Consider the following 24,554-nt stretch of genomic DNA (forward strand, 5'->3'; position numbering starts at 1 on the left):
AATTTAAGACATTATCTGAGAACTCTAATAACCTATAGCGATAATAAAGGTGGGAAAAAACGAGTATAAAAGAGTATAAAATATAAAAAGACGATAGAGTATTTTCACTTCATACACCAGACACGCTAGAGGTCACTATTGACTTCTTGTCTGGCAGTTCTCCAAGCTGCACAGCCTCTATTGAGACCACAGCTATGTTTGTGATGTAAAAGGAAGTGAAGGCCAATTTTAAGCCAGAATCATTGCTCTGTGTTGTTTTCATTGAAGAGATCCCACGTCATCCAAATTTTTGGGGAGGCTTGCCCTTATAGGCAGTAATGAACATATCAAAGATGTTGAAATGAGCACCTATTGTGTGCAGAGATTAGTAATCACTGTTGGCTTCCATTTTTGAGACTGGAAAAATCTTCTTTTATCTACAAGGAAATGCAGTGTGCCTTTACCCCGCTGCATTTAGTAGTAGTTACAGAACACAAAAACAATAAATAGTACAGCATTGTTAGAGGTGAAACAGTCCACAAGTATGTGGAACAACCGGTATCAAAAATGATTTTACAGTTAAAGCGTCAGTAATTTCACTTTAATAATGGAAAGTATCATACTATCTACTATCTATAACCACAATATATCGGCCATTAAACACTATATATTTATTTATATCTATATCTCTTTGGATATACAGTTTTATATCACAAACATAATTCAGTGTCAGTTATAGTTTGCAGACGTTAATTTAGTGTAAAGTTAATCTGTGACTCTCTCGTTTCCCCAGTGATGTGTTTGTTCCCTCTGTAGGTTTACCTGATACAACACATCTAAAAGCTTCAGTGCAAGCAGTAAATCTATAAAGTAAGTAAATCTCTGCCTTAGAACAACAGTATTTGTATTAAAATGACTGAAATCACATAAGTATAAAACACTTTCCAGTGACACATGTTACAATATACATAAAAAACACTTTTCACAGCAACCCTTTTTACATGAAATAATAGGGTAAACACAGGTGTCACCAATGATAGTAGTTAAGGCTCTGTTGCAGAGCCTTTTCAGTGAGCCTTAATTAAACCTAACACCTGTGTTTACCCGACAATTACATGTCATAATGCCTGCTGTGAAAAAGGTCCATTGACTTAACAACAGTTGGCCTTTTTGTTTTTTTACAGCAGACACTTTGATACATCCTAACAGGGAAATCACAGGTGTCTCTGATAACAGTAACAATGGCTGTGTTTCAGTAAGGCATGTTGAGTCACTGGAATGGCTTTGTGGGACAGTACAAATCTATCATTAAATCATCATTAGTCACACCTGCTTGTTATAATGTCTGCTAGGAAAAAGGTCCATAGTGGCATAAGATAAAAAATAGTTGTTATGAAATGATTATTTCACTTAAATAAAATGCTTTTTAAAAAATAAAATGAAGCTCATCTTTCAAACTTTAAGAGTCTTCATGTTCAGAGAATAAAACTGTAATCCTGACCTGTAGTCTTCAACCAGACTTGATGACTAAGCGCACTTGCTGCTGATTGCACCACCCCTACGTCCTGGAAACCAACCAGATCGCTGAGAAAAGACCTGACACTTCCAGCTGACATTTTATTATGACAGGAACCTCTGTGCTGTCACAAGAGGGCAGTAAGCCTCCATTTATACATCCCCTTGCCAAAGATCCATCAGCAGCTCCAGTTGGATGGTGCCTACAGCATGTTTTAATTCATCTAATTTGAACAACATATGTATTTTTGCATCAGGCGGAGTGAAAATACTAATTGTTTTTACATTACCTCCTGTGTAAATCCACTGTTTAGTCCACTAGTGTCTAATCTGGGGTGCACAGAGTGAGAAATATAGTAAGCCTGAACTGTTTTCCCTACTTTCTTTAGTAATATCTAATAAAAAAAAACTTTAGATGTTGTTATTTTATATCACTAACCAATACATTAATTACACCAGACACTACTTATATCCTACTTCCAGCCATTATGGTATGTCTATATGATGTGAAATATGTTACTGTGTTTCAACTGCATGGCATTTTTTAGCAAGTTTAGTTGCATGTGCTGTAATTGTGTGTATACTTCGGTTTTTATAAGAGCAGCTTTAATGGTGTTATCCTGCAGGAGCTTTAAATGGACAACTTTAGATTACATTATGATTATGATTTCTCACTACATCTGCATCTACATCTTACTGTGCATTAACACATTGTTTCTATTTCTATTTAATGTTTCTATTTAAATTGAATCAACTTAACGATTTCTTTTGCAGTAAACTTGACCCCGCCTGGCTCACACACACTGCTGAAGTATTGTAGTTGAGGTTATGTCAGTATGTTATTGTTATCTGAAGTATACTGGTCTCATTCTAGTGTTCAGATGTCCTGCATGTGTAAAAGTTGGCTCTAGGTAGCCCCTCTCTTTTACCCACCCCCCTTCAGAGTGTATTGCAGCTTTAAACAGTCCACAATGCCTTGCGGTGTCCCAGTTCCAATGCGATGTATTCACCAGCAGGAGTAATGAAACGGGGAGAGGGGGCATTTTCCGCAGCTTATTGGTGAGACCGCAAAAGACTAGCGCACAGAGAGGACAGACACAAACTTTCGGACAGAGGACCAAAACGTCATTTATCTGTCTTTTTCTCTGGACGCGTCTGCGGCCTTTTTTTTTAAATTTCTATTCCTGTTGTTTATCCAGCAGCCTGAAACGTTACTTTGTCGCAGTTCGTTGGAAGTGATTTACTGGGCAATGGTGAAGGAGGACACATTTTGCGGAATTCACGCCTTTACCTGTGTTTATTCCCTAAACTTCACTCCAGTGAGGGGACACTGACTTGGATCCTGTGTGCGGCATAAAGGTAAGAGCATTGCACAGAGCCAACAATGGCAGAATGTGCCGCAGCTTGAGCCCTGCTGTAGTTGTGAGGCTGAGATAACGGAAACATTTCTGTAGTAGAATAGTTGGGGCTACTCTCTGAAGCCCACTACAGCCCCTTATTATCGCCATTTCTCCAGCCTCGTCCCACTCGACACCAACACTTATGAGGCAGAGGTTGCAGAGTATTACTAAAAAGGACAAATGTGTTATGTCTTTGAGGGTGTTAGGGGCCGAAATATCGAGTTAATGCTGCGTTTAATTGTGCCTTTATCTGTTAATTTGGGGAAATAAGACTAGTTAAAAGCATTTTTAAAAGTCATTATGTAATTATCTTGCAGTATTATCTTTACAGGCCCAGATGTTTTGGAGAACATCCACTTAAGAATGTTGCTGGTCCCCCTTTTCCCCACTGTTGTGTCTAATCAGGTTCAGCATCTTCTGTAAATACAGCGAGCTCTCATGGTCTCAAAAGCCTTTACACCTCAGTCATCTTAACGGAATCTGCATATAAAAACCACTTTGCAGTTCATACTATCTAAAGCCCCACTGCTCTACACCACTTACAAACACCAGGTGTAGCAGAACCAACCTGTGGAGCGGATGCACTCAGCCAAGGTTTTTATGTCTCTCAGTCTTTGTGCTTTGTGATCTGAGAGGAGAGGACTGCTTTAGTCTAGAAATAGAATCATGTAATTTAATGGTCTTTGCTGGATTTAATGCTGTCATAGCACCATGAAGACCAGGCTGCAAAGAACTACCTTACAGTCTGGTAAAATAAATAAGTTTTGCCACTTTCTGTGTGTGGCTGCCATTTCAGCTGCAGCTGCAAAACCCTTTCAGTTCTATAAATGTGATTGTGAAATGAGTGTGATTCAGCACCAGATGATGTTTTACAAACCGCTGTAACATGCAAAACCTTGGCCAGGGGCCTCTTGTTGCCCCCAGTGTGTTGCTGGTGCGCCCCGGTGCAGAAGCCTGTTGCCTGCCCCGCTGGCTCTTCAAAGCTGGCTAGTGAGCAGTGAATATGGCAGGGGAACAAAGGCGGCATTATTGCTGGCTGAACGTGCCGTCCAGATGTTCGAGATCCTGCCAGCACTGACCTCCCAAATGGGGGAGGCTGCTCCAGCGCCTAATAGTTTAATATCAGCCAGGCAGAGAGAGAGAAAGAGGGCGGCTTGCTCCAGGGCAGGGGCTATTGGAGAGCTCTCAGGAGCTGAGGGAGTTTTCTATAGCGTGACGGGGAGTGGGTTTAATCCCAAACACCCCAATCTTCAGATTGTAGCTCGAGTGAAAATTTGGAAGAAGCGCTGGATGATTGTTCCTTCTTTGTATATATTTTGGGGTTTCTTTGGTGCTTTAGGTAGTTAGACTACAACATACTGGAGATATTTTTCAGAGGCTTTACACACACAAAATAAATGTTTAATACAATACATTCCCTTGTGCCCAGAAAGTTTACAACTGTGTTTTAGCCTCTGACTAAGTGGTGGTACAGTGTCACCGTTAATTGCTCGTTAATTAACAGTTCTGTATATTTCAGGCAGCAGGCCTGTCATTTTGCAGAGACTAATGCATTGAAGACACTAAATTAACTGAGAGGGGACATTGTGCACAGCAGTGGCTTTCAGCATGTCCCATTCAGAAAATAATAGAAAACCATTGCAAACTTTTTCTTTTATTCATCTGTTATGTTTTTCATATGTCTCAGCTTAAGGACTGTGGTTATTTCAGTTATACAGAATGTTGCAAACACACTTTTGATGATCTTTTAATGATTATTCAGTTTAAACACATTTTAAAATGGGATGCAGTTTGTTGTAAGTGTCATAGCTGTCGTCTGCTGCATAACCATCAAGATCACAGGGCGGACAGACCCATAGCTTTCTTGTCACTAGTCATGGCCCGTTGCATTCTCACAGCCCAGGAATGCATACCCTGGATGTTATCAGATTCCACTCTACAGGATCAAGGCCTGTCTCTGGCAACAGTCTTTGCTCTGCTCTGTAACGTTTGCATTTGTAGAGGCTGGCGTACTGACAATGAGGAACTTCTTTATCTGGTTCCCACTGCAAGACCTCTTTTAACAGCAGGGGTCCGATCTTGTCACCATGTCTTACATTAATATTATATTGTAGCTACCTACGGGGATTATACTGGGGCTGTATGGAGGAATTGAAAGCAAAGAAAGATATTTCTCCAGTTTGTTCCAGGCGAGTCACCAGTGCCTCCACAATAAACCAGCGCCTGTCTTTGGCTGCTCACAGAGATCTGTTTCACAACAGATCTGTTACCAATTACAGCAGAATATAAATTGCTAGTAATTACATGTTGCACTACAGGGAGTGCAATTTGAATTAAAATTTGGTTAGCAATAGGCAAGGAGGTTTAAGTACTAGAACAGACTGCTGTTGCTTCAGTCTGTCATAAGTATCCCATTGTCTTTAATTTAACAGCAGTGTGGGGGAGTTTTGCATGTCAGAAACCTTCTATAATAAATTGGTTACTAGTTTTAATTACGTAGCTACTTCCTTCAAACTTAGAATGCCTAAACTTCCGTGCTTTGAGAAGTGACTGTATTGTTTTCCACCGTAGTGAACAATGGTCAACAATTTGGGATGTGGTGTAATAGTAACTAGCGTGTTCCTGTGAGATCATTTTTCTCGACTTGGTTGAGTAACTCCCCTACAGGCTTTCTCCTGTGTCAAGCTCAATCTTGATTTAGTTTTAATGTTATGAATGCCCCCATTTTGTTTTCCTCAAATACCCCCTTGTTCAGCAAACTGCTAAAACTGCACAATCCCGAGGCCAGTTTGTGATGCTTGACAGACTGTAAATCCCCAAAAGAAGCGGTGCCATATTTAAGCTCCTTCAGTAAAAACTCCAACAGTATTTCTTCGTGGTGTATGTTACAGCAGTGGGTTGGTTGTGTTGGAACACCCACAGAAGCATATGGTAGGTTGTTTACACCAGCAGCCAGTCGAAGCCTTTTTCCTGCCAGCTCGGTGTGCTCCTGTAGGCCTGGAGAACTGTCATCAGCAGCCAGGGCAGGCAGGCTGCTCAGTGCTGCTCAGTGCTGCTCACACACCTCACCGCTCTGAGAGGAATGCATCTTGAGTCAAAACTACTGAACTAATGTGAGACCGAAACAAACACGCTCTGATTGAGTTCGGCGGTTTGCTGCAGTTGATCATCTCTCAACTGAGCTTAAATAGAATTCAAAAGAATTTAAGCCCTCCTCTGTCTCATAAAATGCCTCTCTGGCATAAGACGAGCTGCACAAATCAGAGAGTGGGCATCTCCCCAGGCTGTGGCTTTGACAGGCCAGAGGAATGGAGCTTGCAGAGCTCAGGATGGCACTCTGCCCCACACCGCTGTGCCTGTATCATCAGTTGGGTTTTCTGGGTTAATGTTAATGAATATAAATGTTACAAGTCTGAACCAGAGCAACTGACATTTATAAGTCCCCCGCTGAGTCTTGTGCTTGTGGAAGGAAGAGGCATTGAATCAGCCTGTTTTATTTGTCTCTTTTGTTGCAACTATTGTTAATGCCAATGCAATATACAGTATTCCATGTAGTCCCTCTGACGCAGTGTTGTTATAGGTAGTATTTTGTAGGGCCATTCCCCTTCCCCCTCCCCTGTATCCAAACCTTTCCCCTGGCTGGTCCACTATTTCTGCTTTGCATCAAGACCTACTCAGTCCCCATTACTGTTTCCAAATCCCCCTCGAAAAGGGGTTAAACAAAATGGTGACAGTGTTTTGGGTCACTGCAGAAAAATCTTGCAGTGTGCTAGTGTGTGACCATTTTTCCTGTTCCTCTCCATCCTTCAGCCCTTAATGCCATTTAAGGGCAGTCTGAATGAAGGACAAAAGCACTTTCCAACCAGCTGTGAATACTCCAAGAATAGAGTGATCAGAGCCAGGTTACAGACAAAGGTGCCATTCATGTACAAATTCACAGACAGTACATGCTGGATTAAAACAAAATGAGACACGCATGCACAGCATTTATGCACTTAACACACACATGAATATGACTCCCTGAATCTCTGATAACTGCCTGAGGCTTGGTGTTGTTTGTTTGTAGAGCTAAAGTGATTAATCAGTTAGGCAATCAACTGAAAATTAGAAAACTATTTTAATACTCTATTAATCCTTTAAGTCATTTATCAAGCAAAATGCCAAACTGCTGATTTCACTTTCTCAAATGTGAGGATTTGCTTCTCTTCTCTGTTTTATGTAACACTTTTGGGTTTTAGACTTTTAGTCAGGCAAAAGAAGCTATTTGAAGATGTCACCTTGGGCTTTTGGGACTTGTGATGGGTATTTTTTTTTCCTCATATATGAGTACAGGGTAGGTCATTCATTTAGGAATCATGGCATAAACATATTATGATATGTCACAGATAAAAAATAAAATTGAAAAAATAAGATAAGAAATATGGGGGGGGGAATCCAGTCTACAGAAGGAAGAAGAAGCTATGCTGTATTTAGACTCTGATTTCTTAGGCTGAGTTTTCATTAGTCCTTGTGTAGGTCCAGAAAAGATCCCAAGAGGTCATCCCATCCTCCGTGTTAGCTGATAGTTTGTGAAGCAGACCCATAAGATGCTGTCTCCACCATTGCATTAGTCCAGTCTTTCAGATTAGGAGAATAAAATAACTCTGGAAGCTGTGACCAAGCCCACCATAATGACAGAAAAAGTTATTTTTGATATATTCGTTATTTGCAATCTGTCCCTTGGTAAACATACGGCAGGAGTCAGGGGAATCACTGAGCCTGACCAGTTACTCAAGAAGTCCACAAATCTAACCCAAAATGGACTCACTAATGCACATTTCCCATACACAGTGAAGAAAAGTTCCTATATCTGTTTTACACTTCCAACACATTATCATTCATCAATTTCATTCATATAATCTCACAGGGGTATGATAATATCTATGTATGATCTTATATTGAGTGAATGTGATGGGTATTTTTGACCTTTTCATAAAATAAGCACTTGATCAATCAACTGAAAAAATTATAGAAAATATAAAAAAAACATTAGTTGCAACTCCATCTGTTTGTCTAACAATACAAAGGCTACCATGCAGCACTGCCTAATGTCTTTACCATATTTAGAGAAGCATTTGGTGGAGGGTAGGACAGGCTGGTGTGGATGACTTTGTGAATGTGGATAGGGAATACGCGGGCTGGGGGAGGTGTAATTGGTGGGGGGTTGGTGGTGGGGCGAACAAAAGGACCTTTTGACTCAGTAGTGTAGGTGCAGTGAAGGTTAGATCCATGGAAAGATGCCATTCATTCTCTCCCAGTACGCTGTCCTTGAAGAACGTTTTGAAGGATCCCTCCCCCTAGATGGGTATTTCATATACTGTGACAGTCAGTAGTTTTTGCATATTTGCATTATTTTGTGTTTTGTAAATCTGGTAATGTGAGTAACCAGTTTTCCTCTTCATCATCATTTACATCACTTTACATGACAGCCTATCTCTAATAGTTTCTTGTATTTATACTTTCATTATAGTATCGACTGATGTCTAATGACTCTGTAGGTAATAGTCCTTCCAGTGTGTCAGTGCACAATGCAGGCCATAACTACATGTGTTACATGTATCAAAAACAAAACCCTACTCTACTCCCACGTGTTACGATTCTTCCAGCTCTCGCTTTTCTTTTTCACGGGAACTTTCATAAATTCTCTGTTTCACTCTCTGTTCCCGTCCTCTCTGTGTCAGTGAGTCTTCCTGCTCTGTCTTCGCTGCTTCCATGTAATTCTCTGTACAAAAGCAGGAACTGGATTTGGGAATGTCTGCTGGCACACTCTTCCTGCACCCCCAACAGACATGTACCTATTCATAGAGAAGAACAAAACAACAGCGTTATGGCCAGCTGGTCCTGGCAGGCTTGGCTGTACGAGCTCGAGAGACTGGACTATCCTTTTCCCATTAGCTGCTGCTGAAATAGTTGACTATTTGACTACTGGTGTTAGCAGAAGTGGAACTGTTTGCATCTCTGTGAGTCTGTTTCTGTGAAGACTTTATCCTTTAAGGCGAGTGCACATTATAACCACAGCCTTGAGCACATCCTGACTAACTGCTTCCTGTTTTTCCTTGTGTTTCCTCCCCAGTGAAGTAGCCAGAGGGGCTTCAGCTGCCCTGCACCACTGGAGCCTTCAATAATGTCGGGGCCAACACACCGCAACCGGCCCCCTCGCTTCTGACCCAACATGGAACTCAAGGTCTGGGTGGATGGAGTCCAGAGGGTCGTCTGCGGGGTCACTGAGGCAACCACCTGCCAGGAAGTTGTGATAGCTCTGGCACAGGCTATAGGTAGATCATTTTCCTACTATACCACACACAAGCACACCTGAGATATAGACAGACCTGTTGGAGAAGAACTACTCTACTCCGTTTATTTATGACTTCTTAATGCAGTGAAATTTGAATGCCCCTCATACCTAGGTGATTAAGTATGATGCATCAGTAACTTGCTACACACTTACATCAAATAGATCCTTCAGCTGGTTTTAGAAATCTTTCTCACATATGAGAATTAATCAGCTCTTTTTGTGAATCCAGAAACCAAGAATCCAAAACATTGGTAGCTAGCTGGCAACAATAAGCAAAACTTCTCCTTGGCTAACAGTGTTGTGTACATGTGGACCCAAGGATTGTATGCTACTGGTGTGTTGGTTTCCCAGGGGACATTAAATGACAATTTCCAAATCTGCCTTGCCGGATTCCTGTTCCAATGCCGTTTTGTCACTTAGTTACTTAGTCACAATGAACTGCTTCTACACATCACATTCAGGGAGTGCTGGTGAAATTCAGCCAACACATTTGGTTAGAAAAGGGTGCAGACAATCCTGGCTGTGTGCATCATTTAAACCAGTGAAAGGCCAAGCGTAGCTCTTGTGTGCTAATGTTAACCCTTTTATAATACTTTATAATACTTCAACCCACAGCTATAATCTATGAGTATATCGCTCTCCAAAAGGCCAAATTGCTTGTTGTTACCTGAAAAGAAGTCCTTATGAAGTAAGTATTTGAGTCACCTGCCTACATGTTAAGCTCCTGCTGAGATGTAGTAGGTCATAGTCAGGCTTTTATTGGTACTTTCTTGGATCTAAGCACCATATGGCTCCTTCAGGAACGGGGGCACTCGAACAGACTGTATTGACATCACTTCCCACAAAGCGCAGGGTAGGAGGAGGAACGTCTGACTCATCCCTCAGTCTCCTGCCAAACTGAGAAAGCAGCACTTCTTAGCCCCTTCCTCCGCCTTTTTTTTCCTATTAAAAACATATACACCACTTTAAGTGATCAGACATGAATATTGATTTAGTACTTTGGCATTTTAGTGTTTTTCTCTACATAAAACTACAAGTGTTGTGTCTAAGTTCTCTCGAAACAGCAGTAAGCAATTGATTTCTTTTAAACATTAAATGTAATGTAATGTGAAAGGGTGACTTGTAGTGCCGAACCCACTTAGAAACACCCAACACTGCAGATCTATGCAGTGTAGCCTCTTTTAGCTGACTGTTCGTTTTCCAGCCCTCGTATTTACAGTATGGTTTAGACTTAAGGGTCTCATCTCACTTATAAAACCACGGTGAGCTGTTTTCAGAAACCACACTCATACAAGCTAATGGAAATGTTTAACTTTTTAATTCTGAGTTGGCCAGAAACGTGACACCAACTGGATGCTAATAAGTGTGTTGGTGTTTGCAGGTCGTACTGGGAGATACACTCTGGTAGAAAAATGGCGGGACACTGAGCGTCACCTGGCCCCTCATGAGAGCCCTGTGGCTTCTCTGAACACCTGGGGCCAGTATGCTGGTGACGTCCAGCTGATCCTGCATCGCACCGGCCCCTCCCTGACTGAACGACCACCCTCAGAAGGACCCCCTCTCAGGGGACCTGAACGTGGACTGCATCGACAGAGCCTCCCGCCCCTTGCAAAGCTGCGTCATCCCAACGATCGCTCCCTCCGACGCCGTGAACCGCGCCGCAAGTCTCTCACGTTCACTGGTGCACCCAGAGGCCTTAGGGAGATACTGAGCGGAGGACGAATTGGCGAGGCTGAGGCTAAACGAAGACTCCTCCTGGGAAACGGTGGAAATCACCACCATGCAGGACCAGCCATCGGGACTGCATCGCCTGGCATCTGGGCCTGTCGCATGGAAGATTTGGTCAGATTGGTCGGTCTGCAGAGAGAGACCCTCAATGTGCTGGAGAAAAAGCTGGAGGCCTATGAGGCTGAGTTGCAGGTCTGGGCTGAAGGGCGAGGGGGGCGAGGTGGAGGGTTCATTGGGGACCCAGGAGGAGGAGGAGGAGGGCTGATAGAGGAGATCCTGAGGCTGGAGAAGCATCTGAGGAAGAACGAGGTGGAGATGGAGGAGGAGGAGTTTTGGGCCACTGAGCTGCAGATTGAGATAGAGAGTGAGAGACAGCTGGAGGAAAGACTGCAGGAGCTACGAGGACGCCTGCAAGGCTGTGAACTGGACATAGAAGAAAAGCTGGCAATGGTACAGGTGTGCTATGTGTGGGAGATTTTTGGGATATAGAATTTTAAAAAAAAGTATTTTAATAGTAATACGTTTTGGGAAAAGATCAAAGTAAAATAATGATAATAAGAAGAATCAAAGAATAAGAATGCCATAGTCAGTTTTTTTTTCATCATTGTTGTTTAGCTACTGGTTTGTCTCCTTCCCTTCAGAGTGTAGAGGCAGGCCTGGAAGAGGAGCGGCTGCAGAGGGAGCGGCAGGAGACCCAGTGGGTCAGCGAGGCAGAGGCTCGGGCTCAGGTCCTCAGAGTCAAAGCAGAGCTGAAAGCCCAGGAGAGACAGGCTGTCCAGCTGGAGAGCAGTTGCAGAGCGGTGGACAGGTCACTTGGACAAAGCAGCAAGAAACTGCAGGTGAGAATACTCATTTTTCATTGCCCTGAGTTTCCTAAAAAAAATAGTACTGTAGGGTGATGTAGTGATGAGGGAGACCATCAATCAGTAAGAATGCATTAAAGCATCCGTCTACTTGAATCGTTCCTCAGCATGGTGCTGAATCCCTGCCAGTTTAAAGGGGAACTCCACCTATTTGTTTTTTTTACACATCAAAGTCTGTTTACAGGACTTGGGGAGTCTGAAGGAGTTCTTGTAATAGATGATTCACTCGTAACTGAAGAAGCTCTCAGGAGACATTGTAGACTTGCACAGCAGTATTTATTGAAGTTCAATTGAGGAGAATAAAGATCAGCAGCACAAGTCACTCTTAGATGTCAATCCAATTCTGAAGGTGGCCTTTTGTTGGGCGATATTTAACTCAAACCTAGACTCACAGGATCTACTATCATCCCCAATGTGGTCATACCTTACCCAAAATGTGTGTGGAGATCCAGTCGGATCAAAACAAGGAACTATGCCCACATAAGCTATCCTAAATCACATTGAATGACACTCATAGTCACTTACAATGCATTGTAAGAAGGAGACATTCAGTGTGTCTATTTAGATTTGTCTCTCAACCTTGGTCTTCTGTAACAAAGTGGAACAATATGTTGGGGGCTCAGTGTTCAACCTTAGCAGCTGCTGTGGGTAGTCGGCCAAATAGTCAGAGAGGAGGCACAGAGTTAACTTATTGCCTTGGAAGAGGCAGAGGCTGTGACCTCTCCACATGACCGTAACTTCACCTGAGGAAACCCTGCGTGATATTACCTTTTAAAGAAGGAAAATTCCATCACATGAATTACTATTGCATATGTGAAAAAAGTTGTATATGCCCTTTGTGACTCCAGAGGGAGCTGTTCAAAACCTAATATGTCAATTGCCTCAAGTGATGTCATTTGAGTTCGTTGGTCGGGTCTGAAGACTACAAGTGAAAATCTGGGGGTGTGGATTTAGAAACAAGTGAGCTTACCAGACCTCCATAGCCCACATCTCTGCTGGAGGCTACATTAGACACTACCAGCATAACAATTTATGGAAAGAGCTCAACAATAAGACAATGCCTGATTGCCCGGGGGAAGAAAACTGCCACTTTCTAACTGATTTCTAACAAATCTTTTTTTTCTGAAAAAAAAATGAAAACATTGAACCCTGATGCAATTAAAAAGACTGATCAGTTTTTGTCCATCATCAGTTTGACAAAGTTATAGAAATATGATGCTAAATCAGTGGAGTACTCTTTTAGTAGTAAATAATGCTCATCATTGTCAGTTATGTGTGTCTGATGTGTTGGCTATATATGAAATGGGGTGTGACAAATAGTGTGGGACATGGTCAGCTTTGAGTAGTCAATCTGTGTCTCACTTTGAGAGGTGGTTAAACAAAATGATGTATGATCATGCTCATGTGTTCTCCTGTAAGATAATAAGGTTGACCTGGAGATTAAAGTAATATTGCTGGTGTTTGGACATCAAAATACTCAAACACATATTATATGATCCATAACCGGAAGATGTCAGTCAATTTCAAGCTGCTGTTAATGCTAATGTTTGCTGAAGAATCACTCTCTCTTGCTGTTTCATTGAAGGACATGCAGCATGAGCTGGAGCAGCTGACCAAGGAGCTGAGGCAGGTTAACCTGCAGCAGTTCATCAAGCAGACCGGCACCAAGGTCACAGTACTGCCGGCTGAACCCACTGAGGATGAAAGTACTCACAGCAGTCACGGTATAGGTAATATCATTTTGTTATAAACATACTAAAATGGGTGCACTTTTTACTTTCGAGATATTATCTTAAAGATTTAACTCACTCCACAGGACAAATCAAACAGCACTCTGCATATAAGAGTACAGTCACATATAGTATTATGTATGCCCAGATATCTCCTTCTGTTGACATAAATGACGAATAGGGAACTGACCTTGTAGGTATAGTATGTAGGCTAGCCAGGGACATAGGGGTCAGGTAAGTCTAATTGATCTGAACTAGTCTGACCCAATACAGTTATTATAACTTAATTATATGTCATAGTGCATGCTGTTGAAGGATAAATGTGGCTTTTTGATTGCCATTCACACTGGCTAATTTGTCTTTGAGCCTGCCCATGCTTTAGTAAAGTCATTCTGTTCCATCAGGGCACTTATTATTTTTCTACCTCATGTCTTAACACCCTGCTGTGAGAAAATGACTCGGCTTTTTTTTTTTGTGTGTGTGTGTGTGTGTGTGTGTGTGTGTGTGTGTGTGTGTGTGTGTGTGTGTGTGTGTGTGTGTGTGTGTGTGTGTGTGTGTGTGTGTGTGTGTGTGTGTGTGTGTGTGTGTGCATTTTTGTTAGCTATTGGGGACGTTTGCTAGTATAAACACTGACCTTGTCGGGACCAGTACTCATGGGGACCAAACACTGGTCCTAACGCAGCAAAACATAATTTCTGAGGTCCCGGTTACGGTTAGGGGTGGGCATGAATTGGTTATGCTTAAGGGGTAAGGGGTTGGGTTAGGCCGTCCATAATGAATGTAATCAATGGAATGTCCTAACAAGGCTAGCTATGCAAACACTGTGTGTGTACAAGGGATTGTAATAGAGAAACTGGCGAGTGGCGAGTACAGTATTAGTTTTTACCCATTCCATTGGCAGTTTTAGTCTCCATGCCAACAGCTGCCTGGATACTGGGAGACCTGGCGTCATTCAATCACCCCACTTTTTCTGTCTATCCATCACACTGCCCCTCTATCACATGCTCAGCAGTTTCTGTGATGGCGTTATTGGACCAAAGCTCTGACACCCTACAGGAGACTAGCAGAGAGCTGAATAATGGGAGGGCTGTCAGACAGAGGCTATCCACATCAACAATCGGCCAGCTGGTTATGAAAAAACTACAATAACGTAATTAGTGACATATAGTCATTAAGATTGACTTTCAGGAAGTTTGAGGTGAGACTAGACACTACATTATGTGCTGTAATCGGGTACATAACCACCAGCTTGCAAAATAAAGCTTGGAAGCAAAGAGCTAGACTTCCAACTTGCAAAACAAAGTTTAATGGCAGAAACCGAAATGTACAAACTTAAAAGAGATAAGCCTGCAAGCACAGAAATGAATATATGATATAAATCCAAAGGCACAAGCATAAACATTCAGTTAAACCTCTATTTTTAAAGCCCCCTATGAATAATTTTGGCATGCTCACTGCCTTAAACTCATTCATTTTTTATGATTTTTATTTCATGTTTGAAATCCAACATAAAACAAGTTTAACTTAGTCTCCTCGTAAATGTAACATAGACAGGGATATTGAGAAGCAAGTGGGCGCAGTAACAATGATGGGTAACACCTCACAGTTTACACCTAAGAGCTTTAATTTTACAGTTAACACAATCTTAACTTGAATAACTCACCTCTCCAAAGAGCTCAGATATTTTTCTGTTTGCAGAACATGTACTTCATCATTGCACTGTTTAGAGCTGTGACTCCCTTTATTGCACTCAATGGTAACTATGTAAAGTAATGAACTGAGTGTACATGTCCTTCTTGTAACCTTCCTGTTCCTGTGTGAAAAATCAGCAAGCACTTTTGTGCCTGGCCAAAAATGTCACTGCGTTGGCAGATTCTCTGCATGGCTCAGTACTGCCCCCTGGTGGCCCCAGAGCCGAAGATATCATGTTGCATAAACAAAGCCCTGTATTTTTTCAGGTGTTAGGTCATTTTATGAAAGCACTCTACCTAAAATGCCCTTTTAATTCGATCAGGGGTTCCAATGTTTGTTTTTTTCATTGAGAGACCCTTTTCTATCTTTTAGTAAGTGACGACCCCGCACTAAGTGACATATTTTATGGATATTTCATATTACATTCAGTGAATAACAATAATAGTACAGGACAACCGATAAACTGTACAATTAACTGCAGGTTTGTGTTTAAAATGAGCAATTTGGATGGATTTTGATTATTTCCTGTGATTACATCAGAGAACTTTTTATACAATTATCTGTATAATATCTTATATTATGTATTTTTTAACAGTCATACATACTTAATAGGCTTCTTTTTGACAAATTGAAATTGAAGTTTCTTTTTGTCCCTGACACTTGGTCATTGTTCTATTACCTCTTTGGTTATTTAACTGCATACTTTGGTCATGCAAGATGTGGCTGTTTAGTGAAGTGTAGGCTCTGTGAAAATAGCTTGTGTTCAGGTCTTCTTAAATAATCATCTTAAATCATTTTTGTCAAAGAATTTTAAAAAATTACAATTTTATAGTCATGGAAAATAACGAAATGCTGAGCTATAGGCCTACTGTGTTTATTTTTTACGTTTTCTTACACATCTTAAAATCAAGAAGGTCTTGTTACCCCCCACAAAGCTATGGCAATGCCTAGTGGTTGGGAACCACTGATTTATATTATGTTTCTAATTTTCTTTCTTTTGTGTGTTTTCATTCTCAGATTTAGTTCCCCTGTCTGGCTCCCTGAAGCGTCCTGTGTCGTCACACTCGTCCACTCACCTCCGGGTCCTCCAAAACCCTCTAAGTTCTGGTCTGAACCCAGAGGGAATCTATGTGTGAGACAATTCTGCTTAGAGTGAACACGTCCTGTCTCCCTTTCAGAGCCCATTTCACCCATGAACACATTTGTAAGTGGATATCTTTGTACAGGATACCTCAGTAGCACACTACTATGCACTGTTGTCTCAATTAGATGAAGGCAACCTTGAGTGTGACAACTCAAACAGAAGGAATGATGCTGATCTTTAAATGGAAGTCATGGAGCACTTGGTGGGATGAAAGATGGTTAGAAGCGATAGCCTGAAGAAACAACACACGGCAGCAGCACCATGCGTCATGGTGCACCGTCTCTGAACATATTAGGACTTTCTAAACATCAAGCTGTTGTGGACTTCTTTTATAAACATATCCACTTAATGTACTTTTACTCTCACTTTATTACCTGCTGAATGATTTATATTGTTTCTCACTAGCATCATGATTCAAAACTATGGCCTTTTGAACAGTATTCTTGAGAATCTTAGTATGTGAATCTACAAACTATATCTCTAAACTCATATGTAATTTCTGCAATGAATACATTTTACCCAGCATAATGACTGGTTCTTATATAATTAATGAAGGATCCACTTGTGTCTATAGTCAAACTGTCATGTTGCATATCAGAATTTATTCCTGTAGCTCTGACTCTCTGTTCATGTTAAAACTATGCACAAATGGTTAATAGTTTTGTTACTGAAGAATGTTACTGTCTGTACGTACCAAAATGATGGCTTATTGTAAATATGTTTTCTCACTTTACAGCTTTATTTAGTGAATTATTATATTTTATTACAAAGCTGTGCATTCACAGTTACACGATGGAGTGCCCTCATTCCCGCAGTAATGTCTGCATAATGAAACAGTGTTATTATCCTCTTAAGCTGATTTTTCTTTTGTATTCTTTTTTTTTATGTTAAGATGCAACACAGTATATTTTTGCCAAATGTATTATGCTTGTTTTCTGGAAGGATCGGTGGCCAAAGATTAGCAGGTCTTTGCATGATTGTGTCGTTGATATAGCCATATCTGGATGTGAAGAGCACCCACAGTATAGTAAATCACTTAGTTGAGTCTAAAAATGGTGGCATGTAATAATACAATGGATAGCTACAGCTACAGTGCGTGAGTCAGTGATTAAAGAGGTGTGTGTGTGTGTGTGTGTGTGTGTGTGTGTGTGTGTGTGTGTGTGTGTGTGTGTGTGTGTGTGTGTGTGTGTGTGTGTGTGTGTGTGTGTGTGTGTGTGTGTGTGTGTGTGCATGCGCGCGCGCGCAGAGTCAGAAGCCCTCGTAGGTTGTAGTTCAGCTGCTAATCACATCAAAGTGCCTTATATTCATTCCACAGTTGGTGTATATAAAATAATGTACAGTGAAGCAATGATCAAATGTCGCTAGATGTATTAGTGCCACATTTCTGCACAGAGAGACATGCCAATAGTGCAGCAACAAAGAGGAAACTATAATTATGTTTTATCTGTCAGTATTTTGCTGAAATGTCAGTGGAAAGAACATTATTGATAGTACTTTCCACTTTGCTACTGTATTATTGTCGCCATAATAATATGAGCTGTAAAATGCATTGACATGTAATCTGATTTATTTCATCATGCAACACATAGCATAGTCACCAGTTTATATCAGTACTGTCATCCCAGAATAAATAGTTGATGTAATACAGAAGGAAAGTCCACCCTGTATGATTCAGTATCTACAAAAACACAACAAAATACATCAGCGCTACAGTGTGTGTCTCTCGACTTGCCAGTTAAAGGAGAGACCTGTTAAAAAAACTCTTAGGGTTTCAGGTCATCGATGAAAGTCTATATATTGGGGTGGATTTTCCCTTTAAGAAACCATTTGTGTGCATTTTCCACCCTGGGATGAGATGTAGCTGTGGTCACTGTTTACAACCATATTATGTTCTAGAGAACTGTAAGATGTCAACTGTACATAACCTGTTTTTATTTTATTTTTCTGCCTTAATATACTGCAAAGTGTTGACAGACGTATGGCTGTAACTGGCTGCTGATATGACATGGATTGCATGATTCAATAAACCATCAGACAAAATTTGATTGTTTGTAACTGTTTGCCTGTGGGTGTAAATGAGAGGGAAATTGTACTGTATTGTACAGTATGTGTTGTAAATGTTTTCACCAGTAGATGGAGACCTTTACTTACTAATGGTAGAAAGCTGGACAAAACATGGCTGAGAGAGAATAAAGGGAAGACCACTTTTTTCCCCACAGAAGAAGGAAATGAAGAAATGTTGTGTGTAAAATACACATTCTTGCCATTAATGGCTAATGTTATTTGGCTTTGTAGAAGGTTTCTTAGAGGATGGTATTTGGTAAAATAAAGGAAAAGTGCATTTTCTCAAGCTTTCAAGTTGCTCTCACTGGTCGATTAAGATACTGACAGAATCCTGTCATTTGAGCTGAGAAAGAAAAGGTAAAGTTGTAAAGACTGTTGGTGCAAATGGGGGCTTTGGTCCATCACTACACTACACCATGACTTTGCTGAAAAAGGGCTGCACCTAATGGCAACATGCATGATCTTTGCTAACCTTGAGAGGCATATACCGTAAATTGGCAGTAATTGGATTTTGTTGTTGCCAGGATCACTGGAAAATGTAAAGTCACACACTGGAGTTTCAAGACTGATTAAACTGTTCATAAAGATTGAAATTATATTGCTCTAAGCCAGTTAATGGTAACAACAAAGACTGGATTTGATCCCGCTTAAAGATTTCGACAAGTTGGGAGAAGGCCCCTTGTTTTTCATCAGCCTGTACAGACTGAGGGTAATCTCACTTCATCATCCTTTTATCACATGACATTTGTTTAAATCCTTGGCTTACTGTACATTCCTCTGTTGTGACCTGTCAGCTGATTAGAGTCTTAGTAACAATACACTTCATCTACTGGACTTCCAGTATTGTTATTAGTACTACTGTACTCTGAACATGTGCGCACATAATTTGGTGTCTTACAGTGTGTGTTGTTTCCCCATGACCTAAATATGTGTTTATTTGCTGGAACACAGCTTGTGTTGTATAAGAAGAAGCCTGCAGAGTTTAGTTTTGATATTTATTTTACAACTCATCAGCAATAATTTAGAACAGCATATGTGTAAAGCATTAACGAAATGTGCAACAGTTGCTCAGTTAAATCTTTTAAAAAAAATCCATAGACTTCTACAACATTGACATAGACAAGTATACTTTATGGTATATTCACAAAAAAAACTATTTACAGATGCACATGCCACTTTATATAACAGTTGATAACAGATTTGAGGCAAAACCAGCTGAAGAAAACTACAAAAGCAATGTCATGTATGCAAAATACAATGAAAGTCTCTTTATTGAGTCACATGTGAAACTTAAAAAAGCTAAACAACACTACACTTGCAGGAATTAATCTCTTAGAAAACAGGCCAAGATAAAGTTAAAGTTGCTAAAATCGTAATGATGATAACTGATGGTCACATGACCACAGCTTCTTCCCCAACTTTTGTCAAATATTTGAAAAGCAAGGTTTTACATAATGATAGCATATGACACAGAATCGGGGCTAGTCTGGCATGGTGTGAGGTTTTCAAATCTGATTATGATTTGAATCATTTTGCCCTGAAAGAGCTAGAAATAAGCTGTGTTTTGTTAAACCAGGCAAACTGCTTAATCACCACTTTACTGCATGAAATCATCACAAAGCATGTGGTGTCTCTGTTCTCACTTTTGAAATGGAGTCTGTTTTTAAGACAACACAATAAAAAGGTTCAAAGAGAATTACAGTGATAGACTTAAGTGATGAGGTGACTGTTGGGGAGGGAGTAAAAGCAGAAAAAAGTGCACTTTACGTCTCAAAGAGTAAAGATCATCCTATACAAACTTTAACAGCTGGGAAAATACAGGTACATTCAATATCAAAGATCTATAAGGTGCTATCCTACAATGTTTCCTGGAGGTACAGGAGGTCACTGCATTTCTGTGCTGAAATGCTTCATTCAGGGGAACGTACAATATGCTGGTCAAGCATCCCCTTCTGAATGAAGGGTTTTTTCTCTCTATTATTCTGAATGATCTCAGTGATTGTTTTTTTCTTTCCTCACATTGAAAAACAAGTAACAAGAAACCAGAGTAAACTCTGCAAAAATTAGTTGAGGGCAATCAGGCATAATGCCTCTCCCGTAATTTCATTATTAGCAAAGTGTAATGTTAAAGTAGGTGATTTTTTTGTATTTGTTGTTCATGATGGAGATAGGTGTGTTGGGGGGGGGTACCAGTCACTTCTTCTCAAGTGGGACAGTAATGTGCCTCCCAATCAGCCTACCCCATTCAAAGACGGGGATGAGGTACAGAGGGCGTTACACTTCCAGGAGCACTTCTTTTATAGGCCCGTTTAGTGCACATTTACATGTTCATGAATCAGACTGTCCAGGTAATAATATTTACAGTCAAGCCAAGCTCTTTATAACCATGGCAGAGGTCAGTTGCAACTTCATACATCCAAAGCGACTCGCTGATTGGGTTATTGCGCACTGTTGTAGTACTCAAAGTTTTGGCACCAATGCTGCCATTTCAAAATATTTTATCAAAGAGGATAAAAAACTAACTCCAGCACAACACCGCCGTGTATTAGTCAATCATTGTCGATAACCATTTAGATTGATTAATCTAGCATAAGTGCAAAAGGCACACGCCGTCACAACTGTCCCCTGTTTCGCCAAGATATTGTACATGTGAAACTCTTCTGTGAAACCTCGTTTTTAAAACTCGCCTAATTAAAAAATGACATACATAAACTCCTAAGAATGCACGGAAAGGTAATACAGACAAATTAGCTCGTTTGACAGGCGGAAAACTGATCATGTGGGCTATTCTTGCTCTCCTGGAACGTATCAGCTACGTCACCCTCCCCGTCGTCACTCGCGGGACTTTCCTCGCGCTCCTCAGGTGAGCCTGCCTCAGCCTCGTGTGACTCGTCGCTGTCTGGACTGTGGGAGTCCTTGGACTGGGAAGAGGCTCCGAAGTGCGCAGACAATCCGGGGAACGCGGCTGCAGCCGCCGCGGCCGCCGCCGCTGACGCGTGTGCCGGGTATAGCCAGGGGAAAGGGGAGGCTAGAGCCGCCGCCGCCGCCGGGTACATGTACTTTTCAACGTTGCTTTTATCGAAAAAAGGCATATAGGACGCCGCGGCCGAGGGGTTGATGAAGTAGAAAGGCATGCAAATAGGCGTCTGCTGTCCCACACTGCTTATTCCCATCAGAGAGTTCATTAACGCCAGATCGGGTCTGGTGGGGTCTGTGCCCCCTAACCCGCTCCCAGGCCAGTTCATCTTTGGTTTTTTGGCAGCGCGATCATCTCCAAACTCTTGCTTGATCTTCACTGCTTTGTGTCCCTGCGCCTTATTGCGCTCACATTCTTTATCTTTGCCGTCGCTCTTTTCAGCCTCGCCCCCGTATCCACTGTCCGTGTCTGTGTCATTCTCGTTAAGCTCCCCGCCTTGGGTCCTCTGGATGACCGGGACACAGTTTGCTTGGCTGTCGACTTTCTGCCCATCCTGTGCGTCCCCGGCGGGTAGCTGGTGCTGGAGCGGCGGCGCGCCAGGCTGGAACTGCGCCAGCACCTTGTGAAGGTGGTTGATGAGCTGCGCGCACCTCTGCTCTCGTGTCGTCCAGTTCTCAAACTGACTCAGGTACTGCAGGACCTCTTTGGCACAGGCCTGGAACCCGGAGTGGAACGCATCCAGATCTGCATGAATAGAAGATTTCATCGACCTGTCCCCTGAAGAAAAATGAAGTTTAAAGATGATTAGATCAGTATTCTGTGTTCGGAATAAAAACGGACACGTCTCAACAGCACGTTTTATTATTCTGTTATATTCTCAAAATGCGCATTATCTCAACACACCATGTATCTGTTCTATTCATGAAGATTTTCTCCATATAGGGACTAATAAAGTTTCATACAATCCAAGCAGTCTAATAATGCCGAATGCTCACTGTAAATAATCAAGTTTGTTCATCTTACCATTCTGCAAAGCAATGATCTTTTGGTGCTGTTGTTCGGTGACAGCAGTCAGCGCGTTTAAATGTTTCAGCGTTAACTCCAGGACAACTGCTTTCTCCAAGTGTCCGAGCGTCTATGGAGAAAAACAAAGGTTCAGTTGGCCGTTCGCGGGATCTCTGTCATGTACAACCAGGTTCGCCGAACAAGTAAAAACTTTTCGTAGTGTCATGATCTCACCGATAGCTTCAGATGTTCGGGTAACAAATCCTTCAGCTGCCCGATACATTCGTTGATTCTGTCTCTCCTCTTCTTCTCTATCAACCGGTGTGGTAACTTGTATGCGTCCTGCTGGCAAAAATAAAAGCGAGTACTGTATTAAAACACAAATATAGGCTATATGTTTTTTTTTTTAAAGTAACTTTACTATACATATGAATTCTGTTGAGTTTCATGAGCACACAGGTTGGTTAGTGACAACAACAAACAAAATATTTAGATTTCCATAGTATAAGAAAACCACGCGCACCTTCCCACCATCCTCTCGTTTTATTCCTCTTTTGGACTTGCACATGTAGAGAGAGGGGTAATCCACCCTAAAGTAAAGAGGAAAGTGTCCGATTATTCACCAGGTTGTCACGACAGTTTATTAGACAGAGTTTGACAGAGTTTGCCAAAAGCGACACTCACCCCAAGAAATCTGCGTGCTCCATGAACTGCCTGTCCTGCAAATGCGGTATTCTTTCATCCATCACTTCTCTGCTGCTTGCTTGCTGCTGTTTGCTTGCTGGTGATCCGCTCCTGAGCTTCTTTGGGGGAAACGTTAGTTATTCCACGACCCGCAGACGGACGGCTGAGGGAGATGATGCACAGTGCGTGTCCTCCAGTGGAGCTGCGATTCAGACTGATGTCTATAGTTCCCTGAGCTGCTGCCACTTCGCAAAGCCGTCGGTGCTGTGGTTAGAGCGCACGCGCGCCTCCGGTAGGGAACAGCTTCCGACTCACGTGTAGCCTGCACCAGCACAAAGTCCGGTAATTAGACCTTCTCTGTGATATAGCAGCTAGCGCCGCTGTTCCTATAGCGATGTAGTGCAAACACTTTCGACCTGGTTGTTGAAACGTCATTCATGCGCAAAATGTAGCAGAGGAAAAGGCGCACATGCGTGAAGAAGAGAGGCAAACAAGCGTCAGTTTACTAACGGTGGCTCATCTGATAATGTGTATCCTAAACTTCGCAACTCGAGCCCGGGTGATAAGTGATAGGCTGTGACATCTAATGTGATAAATAATTAGACAGAAATCCACAGGTCCTAAATGCTCCTTTTAAAAGGCTGTTTTTCCTTCTGTTCCTCCATTTAAATAAAATATATGTTCCGTTAATGTGAAGTAAATACTGAGTGCGTGGGACCACTTTCAAAATATTCAAGGGCGAGTCTGTCACTCCGTGTTGTGGTCCGGAGCAGGGCACGGTAACCTATTCATGCGTCTCCAGTCGTTCAAAGCTGCGTTGTCAGTAACCATGGCACCGGCCCAGCTGTGTGCCCAAACACGTGCACCGCGGTTCTTTATTAATGTCAGCAACAGAGTGCTGCTCTTCCACCTTCACCCGAGTGTCTTTGGGTAATAATGAAATATTAACAGTGATGTGACAAAGATTGGAGGGATAATTGCGTAATGAGGTTTTATGACTGATTTTTTTTTTTTTTTTTTTTTTTTTTTTAATTTGTCTGATCTCTTAAAACAATTGATATCCAAAGAATGATTAAGTTTCCCTAAAATGAGTCACTCAGTTTGTGATGTTATTGCCATATTTACTCGTGATAAAAGTGAGCATGATCCAGAATTTATTCCATTTATTTCCAAGTTTTATAAATGACTCCAGGAAGTTAATCTGATCGTCACTGACACCTGTTCCCCTCTTGTGAACATTAAAGAGCTCCAAAACAGTAAAAATCTGAGCCCCTGTAATGCCCTCACATGCCTTATGATCACATTACTTCTTCCTGTAAGTCATGTGACTGTTTGGCTGGCAGCATATGGCTCTCTTGTGTAACAGTGCTGACAAAGAACGATCCAATCACTCCTGCTCTCAAATGAAATGTGACCTCCTCTGTGCTGGCTTTTCATTAACTCATACCTGCTGATTTGCTTGTGTACTTTCCCTTTCTTGTCTTAAATGTAAAGATAAG

The 24,554-nt window shown here is 41.6% G+C and overlaps 2 protein-coding genes across 4 annotated transcripts; one reads left to right on the forward strand and one right to left on the reverse strand.

Moving 5' to 3' along the window:
• Nucleotides 1-2,472: 2,472 nt before the first annotated feature.
• On the forward strand, nt 2,473-18,425 carry LOC127353512 (ras association domain-containing protein 8). 2 transcript variants are annotated; one of them, XM_051382769.1, is made up of 6 exons: nt 2,473-2,853; nt 9,007-9,208; nt 10,610-11,412; nt 11,598-11,795; nt 13,405-13,549; nt 16,259-18,425. In XM_051382769.1, exons 2-6 carry the CDS (start codon nt 9,106-9,108, stop codon nt 16,375-16,377), a joined length of 1,368 nt encoding a protein of 455 aa, XP_051238729.1. In that variant the 5' UTR covers nt 2,473-2,853; nt 9,007-9,105; the 3' UTR covers nt 16,378-18,425. The 2 variants fall into 2 exon arrangements, with proteins under 2 accessions (XP_051238729.1, XP_051238730.1); XM_051382770.1 differs by having other exon boundaries at nt 10,610-11,406.
• A 1,005-nt stretch (nt 18,426-19,430) lies between these two features.
• On the reverse strand, nt 19,431-23,818 carry bhlhe41 (basic helix-loop-helix family, member e41). 2 transcript variants are annotated; one of them, XM_051382771.1, is made up of 5 exons: nt 23,056-23,818; nt 22,895-22,961; nt 22,606-22,716; nt 22,390-22,501; nt 19,431-22,143 (listed from the first exon to the last, which is right to left on the reverse strand). In XM_051382771.1, exons 1-5 carry the CDS (start codon nt 23,115-23,117, stop codon nt 21,197-21,199), a joined length of 1,299 nt encoding a protein of 432 aa, XP_051238731.1. In that variant the 5' UTR covers nt 23,118-23,818; the 3' UTR covers nt 19,431-21,196. The 2 variants fall into 2 exon arrangements, with proteins under 2 accessions (XP_051238731.1, XP_051238732.1); XM_051382772.1 differs by having other exon boundaries at nt 22,606-22,713; nt 23,056-23,814.
• Nucleotides 23,819-24,554: the final 736 nt, after the last annotated feature.

This window comes from Dicentrarchus labrax, unplaced genomic scaffold (assembly GCF_905237075.1).
Source record: "Dicentrarchus labrax unplaced genomic scaffold, dlabrax2021, whole genome shotgun sequence".
NCBI classification, from domain to species: Eukaryota; Metazoa; Chordata; class Actinopteri; family Moronidae; genus Dicentrarchus; species Dicentrarchus labrax.